Here is a 27,242-nt window from a genome sequence, read left to right as displayed (position 1 = left end):
CAGCTGTATAAATAAGATAAATGTAAGTCACTCTGGATAAGGGTGTCAACCAAATTCTGTAAATGTATACAGTGCCATATTTTTGTAATCAATCATTTGGGAATTTTTCCAAATTTTCATTTATGCTTTAGTTTAGCTTAGTAACATATGTTTGCTACAAATCTACACAGAGAGATATAAACAACAAATATTCTTTAATCCCTACTACATCCTTACTTTGTTAAGTGTCTTCACTAATATTTCTGTAATACATCTTAATGCCATGGTCCCATTGAGGACTATGGTGGATCTGGAGCCTATCCTACAGACAATAGGTACACCAGGGATGGGACACAATGCACATCATTCACGCATATATTTATAGGATAATTTTAAAGTTAGTCTTTGGGGAAAGGGTGATAAATTAGGATTATGGAGAATGCAGAAAACATGCACATAGACAGCTTTCCTATTCCCATTGGCATAAAAAACTGGTACCTGCCATGTCTGGAGCATTAGAGGACAACTTAAATTCCCCTGTTAGAATTCATGGTGGTGCTTCTTTTTAACTGTATCTTTGCATTAATAAAAAATAACAATCACACTGGCAGACTGTGGCTGTTTCTCAGAATATTCAAATACAAATGAATTGTGCGTGTGTGTGTGTGTGCGTGTGTGTGCGTGCGTGTGTGCGTGTGTGTGTGTTTGTGTGTGTGGTAAGATAGTAGGCAGATAGACAATTGCTTTTGAAACACATGTGTATTTAAACAAGGGTATGTGTACATGTGTGTTATTGATTTGACCCACTGGGCTGAATGCTGGGGTACATTTCTCAGGGTTAATCCCACTGAGGAAAATCACATCACATTCTCTCTCTGGTGTTTAGTAACCATGGTTACATGTAGCAGTAGGTGCTATAAAGGCATTGACCATGAGGACAAAAGGGGTTTATGCGTATTCACACACACAAATATAGCCCACTGTCAAGGGGTGGGATATATTAGGCAGAAGTTGATGTGGAAGCAGGAAAAATGGGTAAGGATCTGACAATGGCTGAATTGTCATAGTTAGAATTAGTTCATCTTTAAAACAGCAGGTCTTTTCTGTTGTTCCCGGTATGCACTGGTTAGTGGCTAACAGTAATGGTCCAAGGAAGGACATCCGGTGTATTCAATTCAATTCAAGTTTATTTGTATAGCGCTTTTTACAATGGACATTGTCTCAAAGCAGCTTTACAGAACATAAACATAGAACAGAAGATAAACATAAGGAGTAATATAAAGAATTAATATAATAAAAATTCTAAATATATATAGTTCACAGTGTGTATGTATGTATGTATATGTATTTATCCCCAATGAGCAAGTCTGAGGTGACTCAGGCAGCAGTGGCAAGGAAAAACTCCCTTAGATTGGTAAGGAAGAAACCTTGAGAGGAACCAGACTCAAAGGGGAACCCATCCTCATATGGGTGACACTAGAGGTGTGATTACAAATATACAGTCAAACAAATGCTGTATTGGTGTAGGGATCACATGGATTTCAGATCTCCTCTTAGTATCACAGAGTCCAACTGGAGCTGGTAGATCTGTAGATGTCTCAGGATTCTCACAGAGTCGTCCTCATCTCAGTGGAGGTCCAAAAACGTCATCGCACGGAAGACGATTGGAGCTGGTACAATGTGTCTCGGCATGGGTAGAAAAAGAGAAGAGCAGTGCAGCGGGATTAACATATCTGCTGTTCATAAAAATGTGCAAGTCATAGTGTAATAGTGTAATAGTGCACAATATTATGGGATGTATTATGTGTACGCCTGACTAAAGAGATGAGTTTTTAATCTACATTTAAACTGTGAAAGTGTGTCTGAGCCCTGAACACTATCAGGAAGACTAATCCAGAGTTTGGGAGCTAAATAAGAAAACGCTCTACCACCTTTAGTAGACTTAGATATTCTGGGATAGTCCTGAGTTTTGTGATCTCAGAGAGCATGAAGGATTGTAACGTGTTAGAAGACTAGTTAGATATGTGTGCGCTAAACCGTTAAGAGCCTTGTATGTTAGTAGCAGCAGTTTGTAATCAATTCTAAACTTAACAGGTAGCCAGTGTAGAGATGATAAAATTGGGGTTATATGATCATACTTTCTTGTCCTAGTGAGAACTCTGGCAGCTGCATTTTGGACTAACTGTAGCCTATTTATTAAAGATGCAGGACAACCACCTAGTAATGCATTACAATAGTCCAGTCTAGAGGTCATGAAAGCATGAACTAGCTTCTCAGCATCAGATACAGACAGGATGTTTCTCAGCTTGGCAATATTTCTATGGCAATATAGGTGAAAGAAGGCTGGTTTTGTGGTATTCAAAGGACAAGTTGCTGTCTAATATAAGACCCAGGTCTTTCACTGTTGAGCTACTAGTAACAGTACCTCCTTCTAATTGGAAGTTAAATTGTGAGAGTTTCTGTGTACTGGTTTTTTGACCTATAAGTAGTATTTCTGTCTTACCAGAGTTTAATAACAGAAAATTACAGCTCATCCAGTCTTTTATCTCTATAAGGCATTGAGTTAATTTGGACAATTTAGTTATTTCATCTGGTTTGATGAGATATATAACTGTGTGTCGTCAGCATAGCAGTGGAAACTAATCCCATGTCTTCTAATAATGTTCCCTAATGGAAGCATGTATATCGAGAAAAGCAGAGGTCCTAGAACTGATCATTGAGGGACCCCATGATTAACTGGTAGTAAACTGGAGGGTTCACCATCTAATTCTACAAAATGGTATCGGTCAGATAGGTAAGATCTAAACAACTTAAAGCTTGTCCATGAATACCTGTGTAATTTTGTAAACGATCTAGGAGATTGTTGTGATCTATAGTGTCGAATGCAGCACTAAGGTCAAGTAGAACTAATAGTGACATACAGTCTTGGTCCGAAGCTAAGAACAGGTCATTTGTGACTTTCACAAGTGCAGTTTCTGTGCTATGGTGGGGCCTGAAACCTGGCTGAAACTCTTCGAGGATATTGTTCTCCTGTAAGAAGGAGCTCAGTTGAACAGACACAACCTTTTCAAGTATTTTAGACATAAACGGAAGGTTTGAAATAAGTCTGTAATTTGATAGTTCATTTGGATCTAAATTAGGTTTTTTGATGAGTGGCCTAATAACTGCCAACTTGAAAGACTTAGGTTCATAACCTATAGATAGTGAGGAGTTAATAATATAAAGAAGAGGCTCATCAGCTTTATTTATCACTTCTTTCAGTAATTTAGTTGGAATGGGGTCTAGTGAACAAGTTGTTGATTTAGCTGTAGTAATAAGCTTATCTAACTCTTCCTGTCCTGTACTTGCAAAGCAATGTAGTTGTGTGTCTAGAGCCTTAGGTGAGACATCCGGTGTACTACTGACAGTGTCATGGGAGCCCATGGCATATTGATTAACATGGGGGTTGAAGGTTAGTCTGTTTGATCCCACAGTATAACAGAACACACATAACAGTGCATTACAGTTCTCTGTGTATGGACCAGTCTGCTCAGATTGCCTGTGCTGAACCCTGTCTACCACTGAAAGCACCTACAATGAGCGGTTGCATAGCTTACCTGGGTAAGACCTGGCACCAAGATGCATTATGGAAAGGAGAAAGGTTCAGGTACATTACAGCATAGTTAAATTCTTACTTCACATATCACAACTTTGAAGGTTGGGGTCAGAGCACAGGGTCAGCCATGATACAGCACCTCTGTAGAGGGTTAAGGACCTTGCTCATGGGCCCAAAAGAGGCAGCTTGGCAGTGCAGAGGATTGAACCCTGATCAATGACCCAAACCCTTAACCTCTTGAGCCACACATAAATTCATGCAAGAACAGGTGATAAAGTTCAGTTAATATATACATATAACATGTCTGTGACTTTGTGGCATGGTTGTTGGTTTAAGTATTTCAGAAAGTGGGCTCTATACTGTAGGTTGCATAGAATGATGTGGGGGTTGGCGAGTGGGGGGGGGGGGGGGTTGCAGTTCTGTGAGGATAACACCTTGAGGGCAATGACCAGGCTGGATTGAGCTGTGTGGAAAGCAAAACAACTACTGTTTTATAAAAAAAATCTCCCCTCATATACAGTTTGTTTGAGCCTGTGCCCATTGTAGCCTCAGCTTCCTTTTCTTGGCTGACAGGAGTGAAACCTTCCTCAAGGTTCAGTGTGTTTTGCATTTTGATGTGCTTTTCTGTTCCTCACAAGCCCTTGGCATGGAGAAGGTTTGGTTTCTCAACTGTGGGTTGAGTTGGGTCTAAGGACGGATTTTGTTCTAGCTGGCTGTGCCTGGTGAGTAAGCTCACTGCAGCTTAGCAAGGGATCACTGTCAATACAACAATGAGTCATTCTACTGTGTGTGTTTGTGTATGAGTCTATCATACTGTTTCTTCACATCTCCATCACCAGTCATATGCTTAGAGGCTGAGCAATTTTACAGATTTAGTGGAAGCAAAATGGGAGCAAAATTTTAATCACTATATTATCATAATAGCTGAAATAACCTCTTGACTTCTATTCCATAATGGGTAATCCCATCACCTAAATAGGCAATAAATAAATGAATAAATAAATAAATAAATAAATAAAAATTGAATGAAACCATCATCTACATTTATTTTCTGAATGGACCATGTGTTATTTTGTGATTTGGTGCTCATTAACATTAGCACCAAGCAGTCTGATGTGGGAAGCAGGTAGTACAAGGAAAGGTTAACCTCTGATCTCTGTTTTTATGTTTCTTCTTTTATATTTTGTGCAAGGCCTCTGATGGAGCGACACATGTCATTAGGTAGGCTGCTTTCTTTTACTTTTTCTGTGTGCTATTTCCTTCCCCTACTCCCTCCCTCCGTTCTCTCTCTCTCACTCTCTCTCTCCTATTATCTCTCCCCTGCCTCCATCTGGACTGAGGTTTTTAGCGCTTGCTAAAGCAGCCCTTTCTGCTGAGGAACTGGGAAGGCTAATTCTGATGCATTCTGCTCAAAGAAAAAGGATATAGACTCATGTACACTGTGATCTGATCTGAAAATGAGACGTAAAGCTCACAAATGGTAAGATACGGGAGCCTTGCATGCGTTTCTGTGTGTGTGTGTGTGTGTTGTGAGTGTTAAAACGATGTGTGTCCCACAGGCTGTTGCACTACATTATGAATGAAGGAGCTTGTGCTTTATTTTCTTTGACGGGTCCAAGTTTGATCCATTTAACTTGAAGTGTATAGTTGTAGTAAATTATTACTAGACACCAATTTATTACAGACTATTATTTAATATGTGTAAGAAAGAAAACATGAAAGAAAATATTTCTTGTATTGGAAGATTTAGCTTCACATCTTTCCTCTGATTGCTGTCGTGGAAATTTCCACTTCAGTGGAAAGTGTTGAATTAGTATTATTATTGTTGTTGTTGTTGTTGTCGTCATTCAATTCAGTACACATCTTCATAGAGTTATTAAATACAAAAGTAACTGTCTCGCTTTTTACTGAGTCCCATAGAAACATTTTGAGAAGCTCTAGAGATTAGCTCTGTGTCTTAAGCATGTCCATATCGCAGAGAAACATGATCAGAAACACTGAAAACATTAGGCAGTGTATCCATAACTCCAGAGGCTAATAGTCTAGCTATGTTCCCTGTACATGAACACATCATTATCAGCACATTTCTCAAAGCTACACTGTGTTACAAAGTTGCTGGCAATATTAAGAAACACAAACCACAGACTACAAATCAGTGTTTACTGTTATTTTAGCTGCATGTACAATATCCGATAAGATGGCAAGCCAGGCACGGCTCAACCATGAATAATCTCGCCAGTTATAATTCAATTCAATTTAGTTTTTGCAGCTTCACACATAATAGAAGTACATTTATAATGTTCATGCTGTCAGTTCTAGGGTTTATAAGCGTTTTGTTTTAGTAAACACCTTGAAGTAGTAATAAAAAATAGATTTGTGTTATAATGGCCTTTTGTTTGGGGTGATGACTTTCCTGAAAATGTTTAAGAGAACTACTTTACACAGCAGATTGTAGCAAGGAAACATGGTTTCAACAAATGGCTAATACAGTTGTTAAGGCATTAGTAAATTGTTTCTGTACAAATATACTAACAACAATAAATAACATCCTGGGGATGTGGAATCCTAGTGGTTAAGGTGCTGGTCTACCGATCGGAAGTTCGGATCCCGGGTCCACCAAGCTGCCACTGTTGTGCCTTAATTGCTCAGTTGTATAAAAATGATATAAAATGTAAGCCACTCTGGATAAAGGTGTCTGAAAAAATCTGTAAATGTAATGTAGTGTAACATAATTCAAAGCCCTGCATATATTTCTATAACAGCAATGCACTCATCAAAACATGACACCGCTAGCTGCTAAGCTGCTGCATGGGATAGTCTCATAAAATCGTTTCTCCAGCCGCCACTTAATTTTTACTTTTCTCTACTGTCTGTATGACTGAACTTATCCCTTGGGTCAAAAAATGTCACTGTGCCTAGAAGCAGTTTCTGGCCTTTTAATAAGAAGGCAGTGAAGCCCAAGACTACCCTAGAGGGTAAGGACGGAAATCTGCTTTAACATCCAGATAGTAAAAGAACCTAAGGCTAAAACATGACGGAGACCTGAGAAAGTGTGTGTTTGTGTTTTAGGTGTCTTGGGGTCTAGCAGTAATATGGATTTAGCTGATAAAGGAAGAAGCCTGGAGCTAGATGGCAAGAGTTAATGCCTGGCTAGTCTTCTTACTACAATATCACCAGTTTAACGAAACATAAAAATAACTTGAGATGTACAGAATCTGTTCCACCAAGACTTATTTATAGTCATTATATTCAGGCTGATATACAGTGTTATTCTCTGTGATTTTACTTTATGAACATGACTTTTTTTTTAAGTTGAACTTTTTTTATCAGATAAATAAATAAAATTTAAATTTAATTCTTAAATTTTAGCTACACTAGTTTTTATTTTTATTTTTTTTATCTCAGTGCCATTAGCTATGTGAAAAGGTTATCATCAGCTTCATATTATAATACACATTTTATATGCTCTTTTGATATTTATTCTGATCTTTAGTCGAGGTCATTCAGCTATCCTGAGGTCTTTCTCAGATCTTTCTTTCTGATTTATTTCAATTTCCTCTTTTTCCCAAAGGCCAAAAATTTTATTTATTTCTGTTTTGTTTTTTGTTTTTTTGTATTCAGCATTGAATGTCTTTGTCATGGACCACTCCACATTGGTGCATAATGCCTCATATGAAAGTATCAGAGTTTTGAGAACTTTAGTTTAGTTTTATTTCTCTTTTTATTTCTCTTTTTTTTAGAGAAATATTTCTTTTTTCTAGGGGTAATATTCCCATAGAAATGTTCCAAAAAATAAAAAAGCTTAGTTTATTTTCACACAACTGTTTCTATCTTCAAAGTAACTGGTGATATCAAACCCATTTCTGCTGTCTGAGATTATTTCAAGTGCTTGATCATAAAAAAAAAAAAAGGAAAATACCGCTTAAAAATAGTCGATTTCCAAAGGGTTTAAATTGTTTAATTAGTTTATGATACGTATACACAGTGGTTATATGTATACATAGCAATAATTAGTTAATCAGACATTTATCTGAGAAATCATGTCAAAATCCATTTGGTGTGAAAATATCACAACAAGGGTCAATTCATCAGGAGTTTATTATCTTCACTGCGCTAATTTATAACAGAGGAATAATAATAGGTGAGCTATAATCTTTGGTTCAAGTAAGAACACAATGGAAAATTTTGGTTTATATTTAAATTATATTTAGGTTCATAAAAAGAAACACAAGCAAACATAAGAAACTAAAGCTGAACAAACTTTACCTGTATGTTTTAGGCATTCTTTCAGGATAGGTCTTGCTGCTAGACGATGCTGCTTTAGACTATTTCGAATTATTCAATTATCTCTGCACACATCTTGTTTACAGGATCACAAAGGAGATTGTGGCAATATAGAACCATGTAGACTGATAATGATAAATATAAAAAATATTACCATGCTAGTGATAAGAAAAACTGAGTATATTTTGTGGGACAACAAAAAATGCAGCACTCTCGAATCAAGAAGCAACAGAATACCGTTGTTACCTCTAATAGCGTTCAAGAGACAGAATCACAACTATCTCACATGGGAAGCCTCGGAAAGTGATAATGAAAGGTCAAAATCCAGATTGCAAGAACAAACACAAAATGTTTGTGTACTCTGACATATGAGAGGCAAGCAACCTGTCTAGTATCTTCAAAATTGTTAGCTAGATTGTTAACAGTTGGATTTGGAGCTGTTTTTATAGCTGGTGTGACCACAAAAGGGGCAGGTTTCTGTTGACTCTTTTTCCCAGAGGCCACAAATGTAATTTCTGCCTATTTTGCATGGACAGCCAGTGACTCACAGGATTGCTGTGGATGAGGCCTCTCGGAAACTGTCACGCCTTCTTTGGACTATTGTTGCGTAAGACATGTAGCTGTACGGTCTGGTCTTTATCGGTGATCATTTGAGGACTTTGGCAGGAAGGAATTAGTGTTGGGTCTGTGGTGAACTGTGGGGAATTTGCACTGATCCATTAGTTCCTCAGGAGCTCTCAGTTGCACAACTACAAACTGTTGTAGAAAGGATATCATTTACATTTACATTATTTCCTGTCCAGTGTCACCCAAATGAGGATGGGTTCCCTTTTGAGCCTGGTTCCTCTCAAGTTTTCTTCCTCATATTATCTCAGGGAGTTTGAAAAATGATTGAAAATGTCCAATAAGTCGGCATAATGGAGCAAACTGGTAAAAGGGGTTAATAAACAGACATGACCATTTCTTGAGTAGACACAGTGTATACGATAGAATATTGGAAGAAAAACAGACAGACTATCAGAAGAGGGTTTAGGATGAACTAGGAGTGAAGAACGGGATGGTGAACATTTTTGCACTATTTAAGCTAAACATAGGCTTTTCCATGCATAAATTATTAAACAATCCAAGTCAACATAATGTTTTTTTTTATTGTGCCGTTAGAGCAGCCATGACCAACCCACTATAGCAGACTTGGTTATTATAAAAAAAAAAAAAAAAAAAGTAAAAAACAAATAAATAACTCTAACTCACAAAGTTTTGAGAGATAGAAGACATTTATAAATAATATAAAGTTTCAAGCTGACCTGAACAACTTTCACTGCTGTAGCTCCTCTCACCGTTTGGTTCTTCCTGTTTCTTGACTTCTCTTCTCTCTCCAGTCCTCAAAAATGCTAACCTTCATCATAATGACGGTTCTAATTAAAAGTCAACACTCTAATGAGGGACAATTTCTTGAAGCCATTTCAATCAGGTTTCTGTCCTGATCTCATCAATTGCCTTCTTGTTTCTGCTGATGCTGCTCTCATCAGTATTTGTACCTGATTGCTGACACGGTTAACTATGAGCTGCCTTTTCCTTTCCTTATTGGTATTTCTGGCCTGGTGGTAAACACAAAACTTGTATACTGTACTCTTGCCCTTATTGAGTCTTTTGCACCTTGGCTGACCTTGGCCTGTTTTATAGTTTTTCCTAACACTTTGGATTAGTTTGCTTCTGTTTATCCTAATAATCTCTCACGGCATTGGCATCCATTTTTGCCTACCTTTTCTTAGTATACTATATTTCTTAGTATACTATAATTCAATTCAATTCAATTCAAGTTTATTTGTATAGCGCTTTTTACAATTGACATTGTCTCAAAGCGGCTTTACAGAACATAAACATAGAACAAAGCTTAATATAAAGAATAATATAAAGATTAATAGAATGCAAAATTCAAGATTAATATTAGATATATTTAAATGTGTTTGTATTTAACCCCAATGAGCAAGTCTGAGGTGACTCAGGCAGCAGTGGTGAGGAAAAACTCCCTTGAGGAACCAGACTCAAGGGGAACCCATCCTCATATGGGTGACACTGGAGGGTGTGATTATAAATATACAGTCTGACAAATGTTGTATTGATGTAAAAGACCACATGGAGTTCACATCTCCTCTTTAGTATCGCAGAGTCTAAGTGGAGCTGGTAGATCTCTACATGCCTCAGGATTCTCACAGAATCGGCCTCATCTCATTCTTCGTCGCACAGAAGACAATCGGAGCTGGTACAATTTCTGGATGCCTCGGGAACATAGCTGCTGTTCATAATATTTGCAAGTCTGATGTAATAGAGCACAATATTTTGGGATGTATTATGTGTACGCCTGTCTAAAGAGATGAGTTTTTAATCTACATTTAAACTGGTAAAGTGTGTCTGAGCCCCGAACACTATCAGGAAGACTATTCCAAAGTTTGGGAGCTAAATACAAAAACACTCTACTGCCTTTAGTAGACTTAGATATTCTGGGAACTACCAGGAGTCCTGAGTTTTTTTTTATCTCGGGGAGCATCAAGTATTGTAACGTGTTAGAAGACTAGTTAGATACATGGGAGCTAAACCATTAAGAACCTTGTACATAAGTAGCAGCAGTTTGTAATCAATGCTAAACTTAACAGGTAGCCAGTGTAGAGATGATAAAATTGGGGTTATATGATCATACTGTAATGAAGACAACACTCACATTTATCTCACACAGCTCTTTCTCCCACCTCTTTACTGGAATGGATGGATATCAACTTTCTTAATTTAATCCCCGACATAACAGACTATCCCCTATTCTTGGTAGAATGGACATCTACAAATAACCAGGCTACCTGTACAAGACTTTGTTGACATTCAATCGTTGTCTGAATCTCCTGGAAGGTAAACAGAAATGCACTCAAGGAAGTTTGTATTTTCAGATCTCCTGCACTCATGTCAAATCTAACCAAAGGTCCTTGGTGTAAACAACCTGCTAGTCTCAAACATCCAACTATAGTGAATACTAACAGATAAAATAAGCCTGGTGCTCAGGAGCTAAGACAGTCCAAAGAGGTGAATTAATAAATTGATCAAACAGCATACATTCTGGGTCTGAGATAATTATTTTAGTAACGTATACATGATTTACAGGGGGGCACGGTGGCTTAGTGGTTAGCACGTTCGCCTCACACCTCCAGGGTCGGGGTTCGATTCCCGCCTCCACCTTGTGTGTGTGGAGTTTGCATGTTCTCCCCGTGCCTCGGGGGTTTCCTCCGGGTACTCCGGTTTCCTCCCCCAGTCCAAAGACATGCATGGTAGGTTGATTGGCATCTCTGGAAAATTGTCCCTAGTGTGTGATTGTGTGAGTGAATGAGTGTGTGTGTGTGCCCTGCGATGGGTTGGCACTCCGTCCAGGGTGTATCCTGCCTTGATGCCCAATGACGCCTGAGATAGGCACAGGCTCCCCGTGACCCGAGGTAGTTCGGATAAGCGGTAGAAGATGAATGAATGAATGAATACATGATTTACAATGTCTAGCAAAGACAAATGCACAAATTGAATAGAAGCCATTCTCCATGAGAAATTTGTATTTTGGAGTTTGTATATGGGGTAAACAGAAGCTGATCACAAAGTCAAAATGCAAAGTCAAAGACGGCTCTGGGAGTCTTTTATCAAATTCGGCAGATGCGCTTAGTAAATGTTACAGATAGTAATGAACAAGATGTTTAGATCCATGTGGACTGTGTAAAAGTGTCTAAGCAGAAACCTGTATCCGAACAGAAAATAGCTGAGTTTTCAAATGCAACAGCAAGTCACAGTGAGCCACAGAATAAGAAAAGTCACTCCCAAAGATTTAAATCTGTATCAGCATTTTAGAAGCAAACTTTCCCTTGTCATTGAAAGTTAGCAAAATAGAGACTAGAACCTTTTTTGTTCACATTGGAGATTTGCAACAAGGTTTGACAACACCACACAATTTAGAATTGACATACAACAATATAGAGAGTAAGAATACAAAAATACAAATATTATTGACCACTTTAGTGTGTATAGGGTATGTAGACTGTGTAGTATATGCAGTCAATGGTCTTTCCTATACCCCTATCTAGTTTTTGTAGTTGGTACATTCCAGAGTCATAATTCTATAATGTATATGTTCCTTCAAAAAAAATTTCAAGTGTTGTGACAGTAATGAAGTTGAGCATAAATGCTTCTCTGGTGTGTGTCATAATGCTTCCAGTCCTCTGATTAAAGACTTGACAGACATTGTCTTGTCATGACACCAAGTCATCATGGCCCAATGGTTTAACCAAAAATGGGCCTTAAATCATGGCTGAGCCTGTGTTTTCACCCCAACTTCCTAAGAAGCTGGGATTTGTAAAAAAAAAAAAAAAAAAAAAAATATTCAATTAAAATCAAATCACTATGTGACAAATAACTAAAGGCTTCAATACAGATGCAACATGAGACGGGAAAATGTTGTCAGAAGGAATGTCTAGGTCAAGTGTAGCTCTCCTGTACACTAGCATTTAAATGGGCTTTCAGGATTAATTGTTAATTATTTGCTGCCATAGAATAATGATAGGAAAATATTAGGAGTATATTAATTCCATATTCAGATTTTTTTTTGTGAATATATTTTTGTTAAATACTATTTTTAATACTTATTTTTATTATTGTCATTGTTCATAAATTACACAGTGGAACTGGAGCACTGAAGGGAGGGTCATTGATTGCAGTCTAGCTATCCTTTCATCAGTATCAGTTTGTGTTGCAAGGAGAAATAGAAAACATGACATGCTACAAAAAATAGTAATAAATAACAGACAATACACAAGTGACCCTCAAACCTAGTAACGTCTTGGTTTCTTTCATCTCGTGAAGCGTGTAGTGTGATTACACACCATATATCCCAGAGACTCCTTCAGAGAGCTCAGTCAGTGATGGAACAGATTGGGGATGATGGATGTATGATGTGCCTGACTTTGTGGAAGATATTGAGGAGCTAGTCGATGGTCGATGGTTATTTCATCAGCACTTTATGAAGCATTTCTCTATACAGCAATAAGAGCCTAGAAGATGACTGAAAGAATGTATTAAGAAGCAAAATGCAAGCAACCTTACATATAGTATGCGATATGGCAAGATCTTATACGATGTTATTGATGATTCTCATCAGGTTGTGTTGAGATTTAGCAACTTATCTTGATTAAGCAGCGTATAAAATGTAGTATCCTGTCAGTATATGGCTAACTGGATATTTGTAATATTTCTAAAGTTCCCACTTGTAATTACGATGTTAATCCATGTGATTAATTAACCTAATGATCTGCATTTTACTTTTTTATATTGTGTCCCAACAGCCACTTAAATGTAGCCACAAGACAATACAATGTATTAGCTATTTTAAGTTGAAATTTAATACAATGATGCCAGTGAGTTAACTAATTCAGTGCACTCTCATATAAAGAAAACATTCCTACAAGTTTAAGCTGACCAAACACTTCTCTGCAAAAGTTACATCTTCCAATGTCTAAGGCAATAAAGCATTGTAAATCATTTTGTCCATCAAATATTCGGCCCCCCAAGATAATGTATCCTATGTATACAATTATATTACTATTAATTAATTATACCATACACAATACTATTAAATAATAGTAATGTTTCAATATTATCCATAAATGGCATTCAAATTTATTTATTTATTTATTTATTGTTTTGGACTGTATTTACATTTCTGTGTGATGTATTATGGTTATATTAAACTGCCATACAGCGCAAACAAGCTTAATACGTAATCCTTTCTAAAGATGATATCCCTGTGCATTAACTTTTTACACAATAACTTTGCACAATTTCTAGGCAAAAGTTTAGTAGAGACTTAAATCCATAGGTCAAACCTTTTATTTATACACGTATTTAGTTATAAATGTGTTTTTCATGACATTCATTTTGTCAAAGCAACTTATATCTATAAATTATAAACGCATAAACACTTTATGTATTACAAGTAAAATGAAATAAATTAGAGATTTTTCTTAATTGTACATTAATTGTACCCTACATAATATATGTATAATATATCAATAAAAAAAATGTAATTAAAAAGAAAGCACACACTTGCACACATGCACTAAAGCCCATTGGCTCCAATGACTTACTTTAGGTTAAATTAACTAAATTAAGAAACAAAATAATGATAAATCATTCCAGGGGTACTGGAAGGAAATATATTACTTATGGACTGTGTGATTGTAGTATTGTTCTCTCTTTTCTCTTTTTATCAGGATCAATACTGACAGAAAATTACTGTCTGATTCTGGAAGGAAACTTAGGGTCTTTCACAGTCTCTCCAACACGCAGTGGATTTACTAAACACAAGAAAAAGCAAAATATAACATGAAAAAAATATGTATTGGGAAAACTGCACTAAAAGCTTCTCGAAATGGTTGTAAACTTCAGAAAAGAAGGTAAGAGTAAAAACAAATTATTATCAAGGCACTTTCTTTGACTCAAGTGTTTTTTTTAACTAAGCCGGTCCTTGGGCATCCCACATTTTTATAATTTCCCATCTCCAAAAACACTTCAATCATGCATTGTTTTCTATATATTGTATCTCTACAGTATGTAGACACCTGAATATTTAACATCTTATTCCAAAACCATGTGCATTGATGTGGAGGTGGTCCTCTTTTGCCACTTTTCTGAAAAGGCTATTCTCTAGAATTTGGAACTTGACATAGGTTGGGCACTGATGTCTGACAAGAAGATCTGGCATGAACTTGGTGTTCCAGTTCATCCCAAAAGGTCAGGGTTTAGTGCAGGCCACTCAGGTTCTTCCACACTATCCATGTTCCACCCTAAGCCATGTCTTTCTGGCAGAAATGGGGGACTCGAGTCATATGACTTGACTCGAGTCGGACTTAAGTCGCACATTTGAGACTTGTGACTTGGTTGACAAATATTAAAAAATTTTTGACTTTGACTTGACATTCATGACTTGAGACTTGACTCGGACTTGAGTTAAATGACTCGAAATAACTTGTTTTTTGTTTTTGTTTTATCTTTTTTGTCTATTTTGTTTTTAAATCGCACGCAAGAGCGTAATCTAACCACGTGACGCAGCAGGCAAGCAGAGGGAGCGCGCGCACTAACTAATAAACCTTAACAGACGTGGCGAAACATGGAAGGCGCTACACCAAAAATAATTAAGTTCAGGTACCGGGATTTTGTGCAAGATGAGAAGAGAAGAACAGCAGTATGCGACCACATCGCTCACAACTGAATGACAAAGTTCTATCAAATAAAATTATTTGCAAGCGCAATGTAGTGTAAATGGTTGGTCACTGTTCATGTGGAAATGTCAGCTTTTTTGCAATAGCACTTATAATTGGTCTTCAGTGTTAGGCTTTGAGTGAAAAGCGTATGGATCGTTTATGGGGATGCACATACAGGGAGTGCAGAATTATTAGGGAAGTTGTATTTTTGAGGATTAATTTTATTATTGAACAACAACCATGTTCTCAATGAACCCAAAAAACTCATTAATAGCAAAGCTGAATATTTTTGGAAGTAGTTTTTAGTTTGTTTGTAGTTTTAGCTATTTTAGGAGGATATCTGTGTGTGCAGGTGACTATTACTGTGCATAATTATTAGGCAACTTAACAAAAAACAAATATATACCCATTTCAATTATTTATTTTCACCAGTGAAACCAATATTACATCTCAACATTCACTAATATACATTTCTGACATTCAAAAACAAAACAAAAACAAATCAGTGACCAATATAGCCACCTTTCTTTGCAAGGACACTCAAAAGCCTGCCATCCATGGATTCTGTCAGTGTTTTGATCTGTTCACCGTCAACATTGCGTGCAGCAGCAACCACAGCCTCCCAGACACTCTTCAGAGAGGTGTACTGTTTTCCCTCCTTGTAAATCTCACATTTGATGATGGACCACAGGTTCTCTATGGGGTTCAGATCAGGTGAACAAGGAGGCCATGTCATTAGTTTTTCTTCTTTTAGACCCTTTCTTGCCAGCCACGCTGTGGAGTACTTGGACGCGTGTGATGGAGCATTGTCCTGCATGAAAATCATGTTTTTCTTGAAGGATGCAGACTTCTTCCTGTACCACTGCTTGAAGAAGGTGTCTTCCAGAAACTGGCAGTAGGACTGGGAGTTGAGCTTGACCCCATCCTCAACCCGAAAAGGCCCCACAAGCTCATCTTTGATTATATATAAAAAACATAAATATAAATATAAAAATAAAAAACCTCAAAGTTGCAAGCACAGTCATATTCTTGTCTCGCATGCACACGCACATACATTCAATTTAAAGGGATAGTTCACCCAAAAATAAAAAAATTCTGTTATCTTTTTCTCACCCTCTTGATGTTACAAACCTGTATAAATTTCTTTGTTTTGATGAACACACATGTAGATATTTTGAGGACTGTTTGTAACCAAACCATTCATGAACCCCATTCACTTCCATAGTATTCTTTTTACCACTATGGAAGTGAATCAAACATCTGTATGACTTGCCAGTGACTTGCTTGACTCAAGCTACGACTTGACTTGCTTGACATAAAGCAGTGACTTGACTTGACTTGACTCACACAAAAAATGACTCGGACTTGAAGGTTAAGACTTGAGACTTACTTGTGACTTGCACATGTGTGACTTACTCCCACCTCTGCTTTCTGGACCTCATTCAAAAAAATGATCGTAATGTTATAGCACACAAATAAATTGTAAAGAATTGGTAAAGGAAAACCAGTTAGAAGAAAACCTTCATGTGGGTGTCATGGTCAGGTATCTACATACTTTTGGCCATAGAGTGCAGATTGTTACAGGTGCAATGGGAGCAAAAATGTGGTTAGTTATTAGTTACTCATATTAGTTATCATTCATCTCTACATCATGGTGTCTTGTGTAGAGAATCACAATATAAAGTAAAGTTTAAATGAGGAAACTTTTCATGTAATGAAAGGCAGACTTTTTTGTCATTATGTTGTGAAAGTCAAAAGTCAAAATATGAGAGCTGTAAGGTGTGTGAAGTGTGAAGTGTTATCCTGAACACCTTCAGAATGAACATCTGCTGCAAATGTCACATACAGTCTAATCTCCATACTACCTGTGATTTATTCCCACCTCTCCTACTCTTTCCACCACTCTTATCCGCTAAATAATTACCATAATTAGCTAATTAGTCTGTATGTATTTGTCCATTTCATTGTACGTGACTCATTTAAGGTAAATCATTACCATCTTCATTATTAATTTAATAAGCTTCATTAAAGAGCTTTGCTTTCCTGTGCTGCTGTGTTACATCATAACTTTATTTCCCGCCTTCAGTAGTTTTTTTGGTTCAGTAGTTTTGCATATTGCAGTTAACAGTGAACATATCAGTGACATACAATATGAAAAAAATAAGTAGGATGAAGTAGCTTCAGTCATCTTCAGCCTTTTGTATTTGTCCAGTTCATTGCAGGAGCAGAAGGACGACCTACGGAGGCAGCTGTCCTATACCACTCATAAGCTGGAGATGCTGGAGACCGAGTTTGAAGCCACCAAGCAGTACCTGGAGACAGAACTAAGAAGGGCACAGGAGGAGCTGGAGAAATTCACTGACAAGCTACGCAGGTTCAAAACATCTGTCCTTATATTTTCCCCCAAATTGAGCTTAAACATAGTACAATAGTTGAAGCCAGAGGGAGAGAATGATAACTTAAAATCTAATGAGGAATCATCTACAGAAAAGCAGAAATGTTGGGCATTCCTTCTGGGCTTTCCTGAGTGAAGCAGATTAGCAATGAGTAGCAATTTTGCTCATAAAAATTAAATATTACTCATGGCAAACATACCTGTTGGCTCATGCTACACAATTCTGTAGCACAACACTGCCATCACCCTGTCAAGTGTTTAAAAACAGGGCCACTTTTAACCAAACGATCATAGCATTGCTTAGTTAACGTAAACTTAATGTTATTCAAAAGCTAGAAGCTACTGTTTGATGAACGTCAAAGCAACTTATAATGCATATAACCTTATAATAAATTTCATTATTGTAATCTTGTGTGCATGTGTGTGTCTGTGTGTGTGTATGTGTATGTGTATGTGTATGTGTATGTGTGTGTGTGTGTGAGAGAGAGAGAGAGAGAGAGAGAGAGAGAGAGATCCTGTTGAATTCCCAGTGTGCCAGAAATATTGTGGCGCATTAAAAAAAAATTTCAATTAAATTTATTCATTAGAAGCAATTCTATTTTAAGTAAATCTTCTTTTAAGTGCCTTCTCTCCCCAATGATCACACTTTTCAAAATTTAAATACAACATATTAAAACAGGATGCAAAAACAAGACTTATTTAGTTGCTATCATTTTGGAATCCCACCAAGAGTAGCGTTTACTTTGTACTAAAATTAGACACAGGCGTCCTGCATATAACTGAATCTGAACTCCCGCGTCATTCATTTAGCACGGTGATTTATATCTGCAATGGTATTTTGAGCATTACAGTACCTTTCTTGTTTTTAGCAAACCTTTTCAATATGACAACAGATGATAAGTAATCTCATCTTATTTGCTTGCAGGATACAGAGCAGCTATGCAGCACTGCAGAGAATAAACCAAGAATTAGAGGAGAAGTTTAAAGAAAAGGTGAGAAACCTATCCACAGAACAGCAAATACTTACCTACCTGTATATAGGTATGTGATATTGACAGTCTGCGATGGGTTGGCACTCCGTCCAGGGTGTATCCTGCCTTGATGCCCAATGACGCCTGAGATAGGCACAGGCTCCCCGTGACCCGAGGTAGTTCGGATAAAGCGGTAGAAAATGAGTGAGTGAGTGAGTGAGTGAGTGAGTGATATTGACAGTAAGCACATTCTGTGAAGGAAGAGAACGGAATATTTTTATTTAAAATGAGCAAGTACTTAAATCACACCCTGAAAATGTGCATGAAAAAGGGATATAGCAACAAATACAATGCCTACAGATGCAGGAATTCAAGGGTTGTGGTTTTTAGCATGCAGATTGTTATCAACAATTGTTACTTACTTTATAGTATCAATAGCATTATAATTATACAGTACTTTTACATGTTGAAGTTAGAGCCAAGAATTGTTCAGTTAAACTAAGCAGGTAAACTTTTAGCTACACCATCTAATGCATTTTCTACCCCATATCTCTCCCATTTAAAACTCACAAAGAACTCCATAGTATCCAATGCAGATACAAAGCAGATACAGTGGTTATTTTCCATTAACATGAAGTACTATCCCAGTTACAGAAATGATTTCTTAACCAAATATGAGGCTGTGAATACACCCAAATCTTTTCAACGCCATACCCAGAACTGTGAAACTTCCCTAATATAGGACTCCATATACTGCTGATACAAGTAACATTTCTGAGTTGAAGCAATTGTTCAAGCTTCAACAGGATATACTGAATCTTCATGCACAGTATCTTCATGCAAGGTATGATCAATTCAGCTCAAACTACCGATCAGTCAAAATATATCTTTGTGACTATTATATAAGCCCTTGTGTAGGTACCCAAGGAAATATGTTTGTGAGGAATAATAGTTCTCTAGAGTATCACAATGTTTTCTGATTACATAAATATAAAAAAGGATGAAAATTATTGATGAAAATAAGATCAAAATTATTGGAATGCCAGGGTCGCTTCAAAAGACGATGTGAAGAGAGAAATATGAGAAAAGAGATATGTTTTTACTGCTTAGCCAACGATACAGAAGAATTGTCCTTCCTTCAGTTGTATATCTCCATTTAACAGATTAGACAAGAAGGAAGAAACAAAACATCTGCAGACCTGCAGAAGAAATTATGTCTGTAATGTATTTGTTGTGAGCAGATTTCAGCATAGAGGTTATGCATTTTGGGGTTTTATTGTTGTGCTGAGCCCAGTGCATATATTACAGTGACGGTGCATATATTAAAGAATGCCTTAAACTATTCTTAGATATAAGCACTGTATACAGAAAAAACAGCCAATTGAAAGTTTCAGTCTAGAAACAGATTTGAGTGAAGGACAGTTCTGACTATGAAGTAAAACATGAGGTAATAGTATTATATAGATAACCACTGGTGGTTGACTTACCGGCTACACTTACAGTAACTGCAAAGGGACCAAACATTTCCCTTTTCTCTTCTCATCTCATACATGTCTGCCATATTTGTATTATTCACATCACCACTTCTATGTGACCTGCATATATGTGCTGCTAGTGTGGCCAGCTAACATGCAGACCCTCTGTCCTAGGGACATCCAAGTGTATCCGCAAAGGCCCGGTGTGGGTGCAGGTTTTCATTCCAACCAAACAGAGGCCACACCTGTCTAGTGAAAACCAAACAGGTAGAATCAGGTGGGGCTCATTCTTGATTAAAATGAAAACCTGCACTCACACCGGCCAATTGTGGATAAGATTGGACGCTCCTGCTCTTTCCCCACATATCCATCCTAAGTCCTTTACATCCTCATAGCCTCCACAATAGTTGCCTGGTTTTAGTGTGTGCTAACACAGTTGACACCACCTCATGAGCTCATGCAAGAAGCCAAACTGAAATGTGTCTCTCTCAGGACTGCTAGTGATCGCCTCAGGAAAGAGCGAGACATTGTGAGCTTGGTGATTAAGCCATTCAGGCTATTGATTGAAAGGCTGTAAATATCAAATCCTTTCATAGTTCCACTGTCTTGCCAATGAGCGTCCTATCGGTTGCATACTACTCAGGTGTATCCTGTTTCAGTTTAAATGTAAAAAGTACAGAAAACACTTTGGAATTAAGTTTGTATGTATGTACTGTATGAGGTTGCAACATGATGTGATTTGAAACCTGTTGAGATTTCCTTGCCTAGTATGCACTCTTCAGTACTAGAACTGAACAACCACCAGAGTTTGTTATCATTTGTAAACATCTGTATAGCGCTGTTAACAATGGACACTGTCTCATAGCAGCTGACTGAGATGATTGTGGTGAGGAAAAACTCCATTAGATCGAAGTGGAATAAACTTTGAAAGGATCCAGACTCAAACGGGAACCTCATCCTCATTTGGGTGACACTGGAGGGTGTGATTATTAATATACAGTCTGGCAATTGTGTACTGATGAGGAGGTGGTTGTCCTTAAAGACCACATGTAGTTGGTATCTCTTCTTAGAATGTCCAAATACTTCATGAAGCAGGATCCAACTGGTACTGGTACATCTCTGAATGCCTTAGGATGGGAAGAAGCAAGAAGCAGCAGAGAGGAATTAGCATAGCTGTTGTTCATAATATTAGGAGGTACTAGATCATAATGTGCATATTATCAGATGTACTAAAGCACAATATTATGGGAAGTATTAAATGTATTTATATTAAATATTAAATGCCCACATGGAAGGTACCCAGGTGATTTTTTTCACTGCCCCTTGCCAGTTATCTGGTGTCCAGAGAAACAAATTATCAGACATAATACATTTCGATTTCCTATTTTAAGAAAATCTCTTCCAGGATATAATTCAATCTCAGAGGCATGTAGGATCACTGACTGGTTTAGTCATAAACCATACTATGGATAGAACCAACCACTTGAAAACTATCACACCATCTTTGAACTGCTATTGCAGCGTTCAGCTTTGTTCTCTGGGTCTTCATCAGTGAAAATTTGAAGACTTTGACAGGAAGAAATTAGTCTTAAGTTTGTAAAGAACCTAAAGAGGAGCTCTCTGGTGCTTAATTCCACTTGACTATAAACCGTTTTAGAAAGGGCATTATTTACATTTATATTATTTACTGTCTAGTGTCACCAAATGAGGATGAGGTTCCATTCTGAGCATGGTTCCTCTCAAAGTTTCTTACTCATATCATCTCAGGGACTTTTTTCTTGCCACAATATCAGTCATTAAATGCGCTATACCAAAAAAACTCAACTGAATTTATTAAATATGAAATTAAAATAGATGATATGCTATGGGCTTCACAGTCACCAGATTTCAAGGCCCACTGGGATATTTTGGACTGACAGGATTCTTCTCCACCATCATAAAACATGTCATTTTTCTGTCTGTAGCTGACAACTGCCAAGAAATATTCACACTTCACAGTCTATTTGTTGAATCAAAAGCCATTATGTTAGAGAGATAATATCAAAAAATAGAAACACACTACAATTATGAAAAGTGAGATTAATTTCAATCATAATGTGTCCTTCTCATCATTTGCCTTCCTCTATATTTGCAGAATTTGCCAAATAAAATTGTACTGTAGGGAGCCAGGTTAAGACGCCTGCTGGAACAAATTACTGTCCCTCATATGAAGGTATAAGAACCTGCCTCAGAAGCACTTTTCATTCTGACTGCAGCATCTTTTAAATCCCTGCAAAGATATTTCAAAGCAAAACGCTCGCACTGCAGCTCAAACCAAAAATGGACATTGAATGAAAATGGAAGGTGAAGAAAATAAATGACATTGACATATCTTTTTAAAAATGTGTCTAACACGCAATGGTAAATTTACTGGTATGCTGAATCTGCATGAGTGGATGAGAGGACCATGAGAGAATATTCATTTATAACTACAAAGGGAGTTATTTCGAGCAATTTTTCTGTTTGTCACAAAAGCAGAATGGCTGTGGAAATTTCTGTCTTTTCCCATTTTCTTGAAGACATATTTTCAGGCATCAAGTGATTTGCACAATGATGATTCATAAATGTGTCTAACACGCAATGGGAAATTTACTGGTATGCTGAATCTGCATTTGCAAATCAGCAATTGCAAATTCAGCTGGAATGAAGCATGGAAGGAGTGTGGTTTCTAAACAAATTTATGCCACTTAAGGGGTCATAGTATCTGTCCCATAATATCCCCCCCCAAAAAATGAAATAAAACATATTCCTTAATAAATAAGATTACTTCCATTTAAGTCAGGTGGGTCAAACTCAGTTTCTAGACCGGCTCACACCAATGTGAATCACAGAAAGGCCATGAAAGTTTTTTTTGGATTTTTAAATCTTTTTTTTTTTATATGTATGTCTGTTGTTTAATACTGTAAAATTATGTTCGCAGATGTCCTCAAGCTTTGATTTAATCTCAAACACCAAAAACATTTCCTCCATCGGGATGCTCCTTAGCCGTGAAATGAGAGCTTTACATTTTATTTAATTTTTAACATTGTGTGCCATCAGTTAATTATGTGCCAAATTTAATGATATTACCCCAATCCATGTGGACTCTTACGGTCAGGACAAACTCCCCTTAACTCAATACCCACAACAAAACTCCCAGAACTCCCAAAACTGCCTTACACACACCTTAACTACAGAGAGTCATGTCTTCAGCTGTCTACAAGCTGACTGTGTGGGATAAGCCTTAAACAATGGGAGTCCCATGGAGCACACACTTGAAGGGCTGAAGCTGGCCATGGAATGCAGAAAGCATCACCCAGCATGGTGGTTTCTAATGACAGTATTTCACCGTGAGGCTCAGATGTATTACTCTGAATCAAGAAGTTCACAACTCACACAGGAAAGATAGAAACAGCTTCCTTGTCTGAGCAGAGGCTGCCTACTAGGTGGTTGTATCATCAACATGGCCTAGAGACATGCTGGATGCACAGCCCGTACCACGACATACGTACTCTATTCAGGTATCCAGATTATTCTCACTGACTTTTAACTTGAGTTCATATAGCCACAGTTTACATCCATCCATCCATCCATCCATCCTTTACATCTCTTATCCTATTGGAGGCAATTCCAGGAGACATGATGCCACTCTATCACAGACCACAATTGCATGCACACACCCATTCATACCCTATGGGTAATTTAGCCAAGATAAGTCAATTCAAGTAGCTTTTATTGTCATTTCAGCCATATATAACTGACGCAATACATAGTGGAATAAAACAACGTTTCTCCGGGACAGTGGTGCTACATAAAACAAACACAGAGCTACATAAAACACAGAAATACATAAAACAACACAAAGCTAAGGACTTAAAGTAAGTTGTTCTTGCCACATAAAGTGTATGGTGTGCAACATAGTGCAAACAGTAAATCTCAATCAGCCCACAATGCATGTCTTTGGACTTTGTGAGAAACCGGAGTACCCAGAGGAAATCCCTGAGCCACAGGGAGAACATGCAAACTCCACACACAGGGTGGAGGCAGGAATTCAATCACCAACCATGCAGGTGTGAAGCAAATGTGCTAACCCCAAGCCAATGTGACCCCTCCACCAACACCCCACCCCCATGGTTGCATACATAGTATTAATTGGTTCAGTTTGGACCAGGTCCTATTGTATTAGCAAAGTTCAAAATATTTCCCTTCTAATCATCCATTATACAATTGTTTCGTTTTATAATCTAAAAGGCTTTTTTTCTAAAAGGCTTTTTTCGATATTTAAAAAAAAAAAAAAAACTTAAAATGAGACAATATTAAAAAAAACAAATTATCTGTGCAGGCAGCAGCAAAACAGACCTGGCAACAATTCAGTGTTATGAAGTCTGCTCAGCTGACCATTCTCACTGACATGCCATCATTTGGCATTTCATTGTGTGTTTCTGAGATAATTAGATGTTGTTTTGAAGAAAATTTAGACCACAACCTGCAGCTAATTGCTTCACTGGGGATTTGGGAACTGACTGACTCACTGGATACATACAAAATAGCCACACAACCATCATATATTTTCTCATTACCAGAGAGATTGTCCCCAAACACTACTTTTTAAAACCCTTTTTATGGGAACAAAAGTACTTGAACAGTTTCTCTGAGAAGCCAGGTGTGTTTTATTCTCTCATCAGTTCACTTAAAATAATCTGTGGGAATAATAAAAGATAATACAGTTCTAGGGGGGCACAGTGGCTTAGTGGTTAGCACGTTCGCCTCACACCTCCAGGGTCGGGGTTCGATTCCCGCCTCCACCTTGTGTGTGTGGAGTTTGCATGTTCTCCCCGTGCCTCGGGGGTTTCCTCCGGGTACTCCGGTTTCCTCCCCTGGTCCAAAGACATGCATGGTAGGTTGATTGGCATCTCTGGAAAATTGTCCCTAGTGTGTAATTGCGTGAGTGAATGAGAGTGTGTGTGTGCCCTGCGATGGGTTGGCACTCCGTCCAGGGTGTATCCTGCCTTGATGCCCGATGACGCCTGAGATAGGCACAGGCTCCCCGTGACCCGAGGTAGTTCGGATAAGTGGTAGAAGATGAATGAATGAATGAATACAGTTCTAGGACAACATTCTATGAATAGATAGGATGAATGATAGGAAATGGAGTATGAAGAATGGAAGAAAATGCTAAGAATCCTAGGCATTCCACCTCATATACCACCCAGGGGCGTCATAAGTGGGGGGGAAAAGGCTGAGTACATAGGGCCCTGGCATGTGAGGGGCCCTCGACGATCATTTTATAATCTGTATTAATGCTATTATTTTATTATCTGCGCGATCTATTTGACAGTCGCGCTTATGTGCTACTTCTAGTTCTCCGCTGCTTTGACACGAATCTACATAGACCCCTCCCACCTTGAGTGTGCATGCAGCAATGCACAGACTGGACATAATTTTATTGGTTGCCTAGAATCGATGCAAAGCGCGCATTGGCTGTGAGAGATAGTAGAGAGTGCACGGACTTGGTGAATGATACAGGGGAGTTTGTGAGTGTTCCGCCGGTGTTGAGAGACCCGATACTCACGCCACCATTGCACATGATGTCAAAACCAAAATCTGGCTATCAGAAAAGAAAGCAGAGGGAGGAGAGAAAACGAAAACAAAATGAGGAAAAACAACTCCTCACAAGTTTTTTTCTAAAGAGAACAGGTGAGATCTAAAGCACTGCACAATGTCGATCTGTTTTAGTCAGTGCTAGCCAGTAAAATAAATGCTTGCTAAGTTGCTGCACAATTGTCTCTATTTCCATTAGACACAACTTGTTTCGAAGCATGTGATAAATGTTCTTATCATACTACTAATCTCTGAAGTAACACGGAAAGTGTGAGAAGTATTTTTAGAGATTAAATGTGAATATAAAACAATGTTTGCACATTGTGTGTTTTTGCATCAAAACATTATGAACGTGGTCCAACATTTTACATGAATAATGGTATATATAATTGAAAACTGGCAAAGTATGAATGAATTAAAAAAATTAAGCACATAACACTCTGTTCCAGAAACAGCCACAGAAAGACATTCAAACATTCTTACTGCAGGTCAAGGTGATGAGAATGTTAGTGAAGGTAAGCCCAGTCAGCTACGAGGTGTAGTCAGACAACCATAAATTGTTTATGTATCCAACAAACTTAAAACATTTTTGTGCAGAAATTATAATATTGTTTACTAATTTTTAAAATTGTCTTTAAATATAATAAGCTTGTCATTACTTCCTCTTTTACTGTGTGTTCTTACACTATGCACATCATGTACTGTAACTGATGGTAGAATAAATAGTAGAATAAACATCAGACATGTATTTCATGACTCTGGGTAATTGTAATCCTGTATTGCAGAGGTACTCACACCACAGGAAGAGAAGGTTGTAGATGCAGGAGGCAGCAGTAGGGCCAGAGAAGATGGTGTAGAAACAGAAGCAAACGATTCCTCACAGCCACAGGACAGTGAGAAGGATAATGTGCAGAACGTGGTAGAGGAAGAAAGAAATGATTTTAGTTGTCAGTTTGTAGGTGTTGATCCAGCATTATGGCCAGAGCCCCAGAAGTTGACAAATCAGCAGCGGGATTCAATCATTCTTAAACTGGCAAATCCAAATCCAGAAGAAACTGATTTAAAATGCAGCTACAGAGTATTTTTGGAGAGGTCTGTATTGCCTTAAGGATATTCTGCACACTGCCTGTGACTGTTGCTGGAGGTGAGCGGGCTTTCAGCAAATTAAAGTTAGTGAAAAACTATCTGAGGTCAACAATGTCTCAGGAGAGACTAAATAGTCTCGCATTTCTGTCTATTGAGAGTAAGTTAGCAAAAAAATTGGACTTTAAAGATCTCATCAGTGATTTCACCAACAAGAAGACCCGCCAATGGGCATTAGGACAGTGACCATGTCCGTGCATGTCAATATTAGCATCCAATTTTTTGTTTATTTTGTTTATTGTTTTTTTAGATTTAGCCAGATCTGCTTTTGAGGCAAGGTGCTATTTGCACTTTTTCTTCTTTTTTTGGAAATACTACAATGTTTTACATCACAAAGGATGCCATGTTGATTGTTTAATGTTTGATTGTATTTGTAAATAAAACACAGTTCAATTAAATATTGTTAAACTGCGATTTTTTTTATAAAAAGATATTGAGTTGTTCCATCTATTTTAAAGGTTAGGACATATTATGTTCAAAATATGATATGCAGTGCTGCTG

The 27,242-nt window shown here is 37.6% G+C and overlaps 1 protein-coding gene across 1 annotated transcript in view; it reads left to right on the top strand.

Moving 5' to 3' along the window:
- The first annotated feature begins 4,401 nt into the window (after positions 1-4,401).
- LOC132852872 (brain-enriched guanylate kinase-associated protein) overlaps positions 4,402-27,242 on the top strand; it is a 35,769-nt gene continuing 12,928 nt past the window's right edge. Inside the window, exons 1-4 of the mRNA XM_060880367.1 lie at positions 4,402-5,054; positions 14,149-14,331; positions 17,351-17,512; positions 18,459-18,525. Coding sequence (XP_060736350.1) covers positions 14,261-14,331; positions 17,351-17,512; positions 18,459-18,525 — 300 coding nt within the window. The 5' untranslated portion in view covers positions 4,402-5,054; positions 14,149-14,260. The remainder of the gene's footprint in view (positions 5,055-14,148; positions 14,332-17,350; positions 17,513-18,458; positions 18,526-27,242) is intronic.

The sequence above is a fragment of the Tachysurus vachellii genome, chromosome 10 (assembly GCF_030014155.1).
Source record: "Tachysurus vachellii isolate PV-2020 chromosome 10, HZAU_Pvac_v1, whole genome shotgun sequence".
In the NCBI taxonomy this organism is placed as follows: domain Eukaryota; kingdom Metazoa; phylum Chordata; class Actinopteri; order Siluriformes; family Bagridae; genus Tachysurus; species Tachysurus vachellii.
The sequence above is the reverse complement of the archived record's forward strand: the minus strand, read 5'-3'. Positions and strand labels throughout refer to the sequence as shown.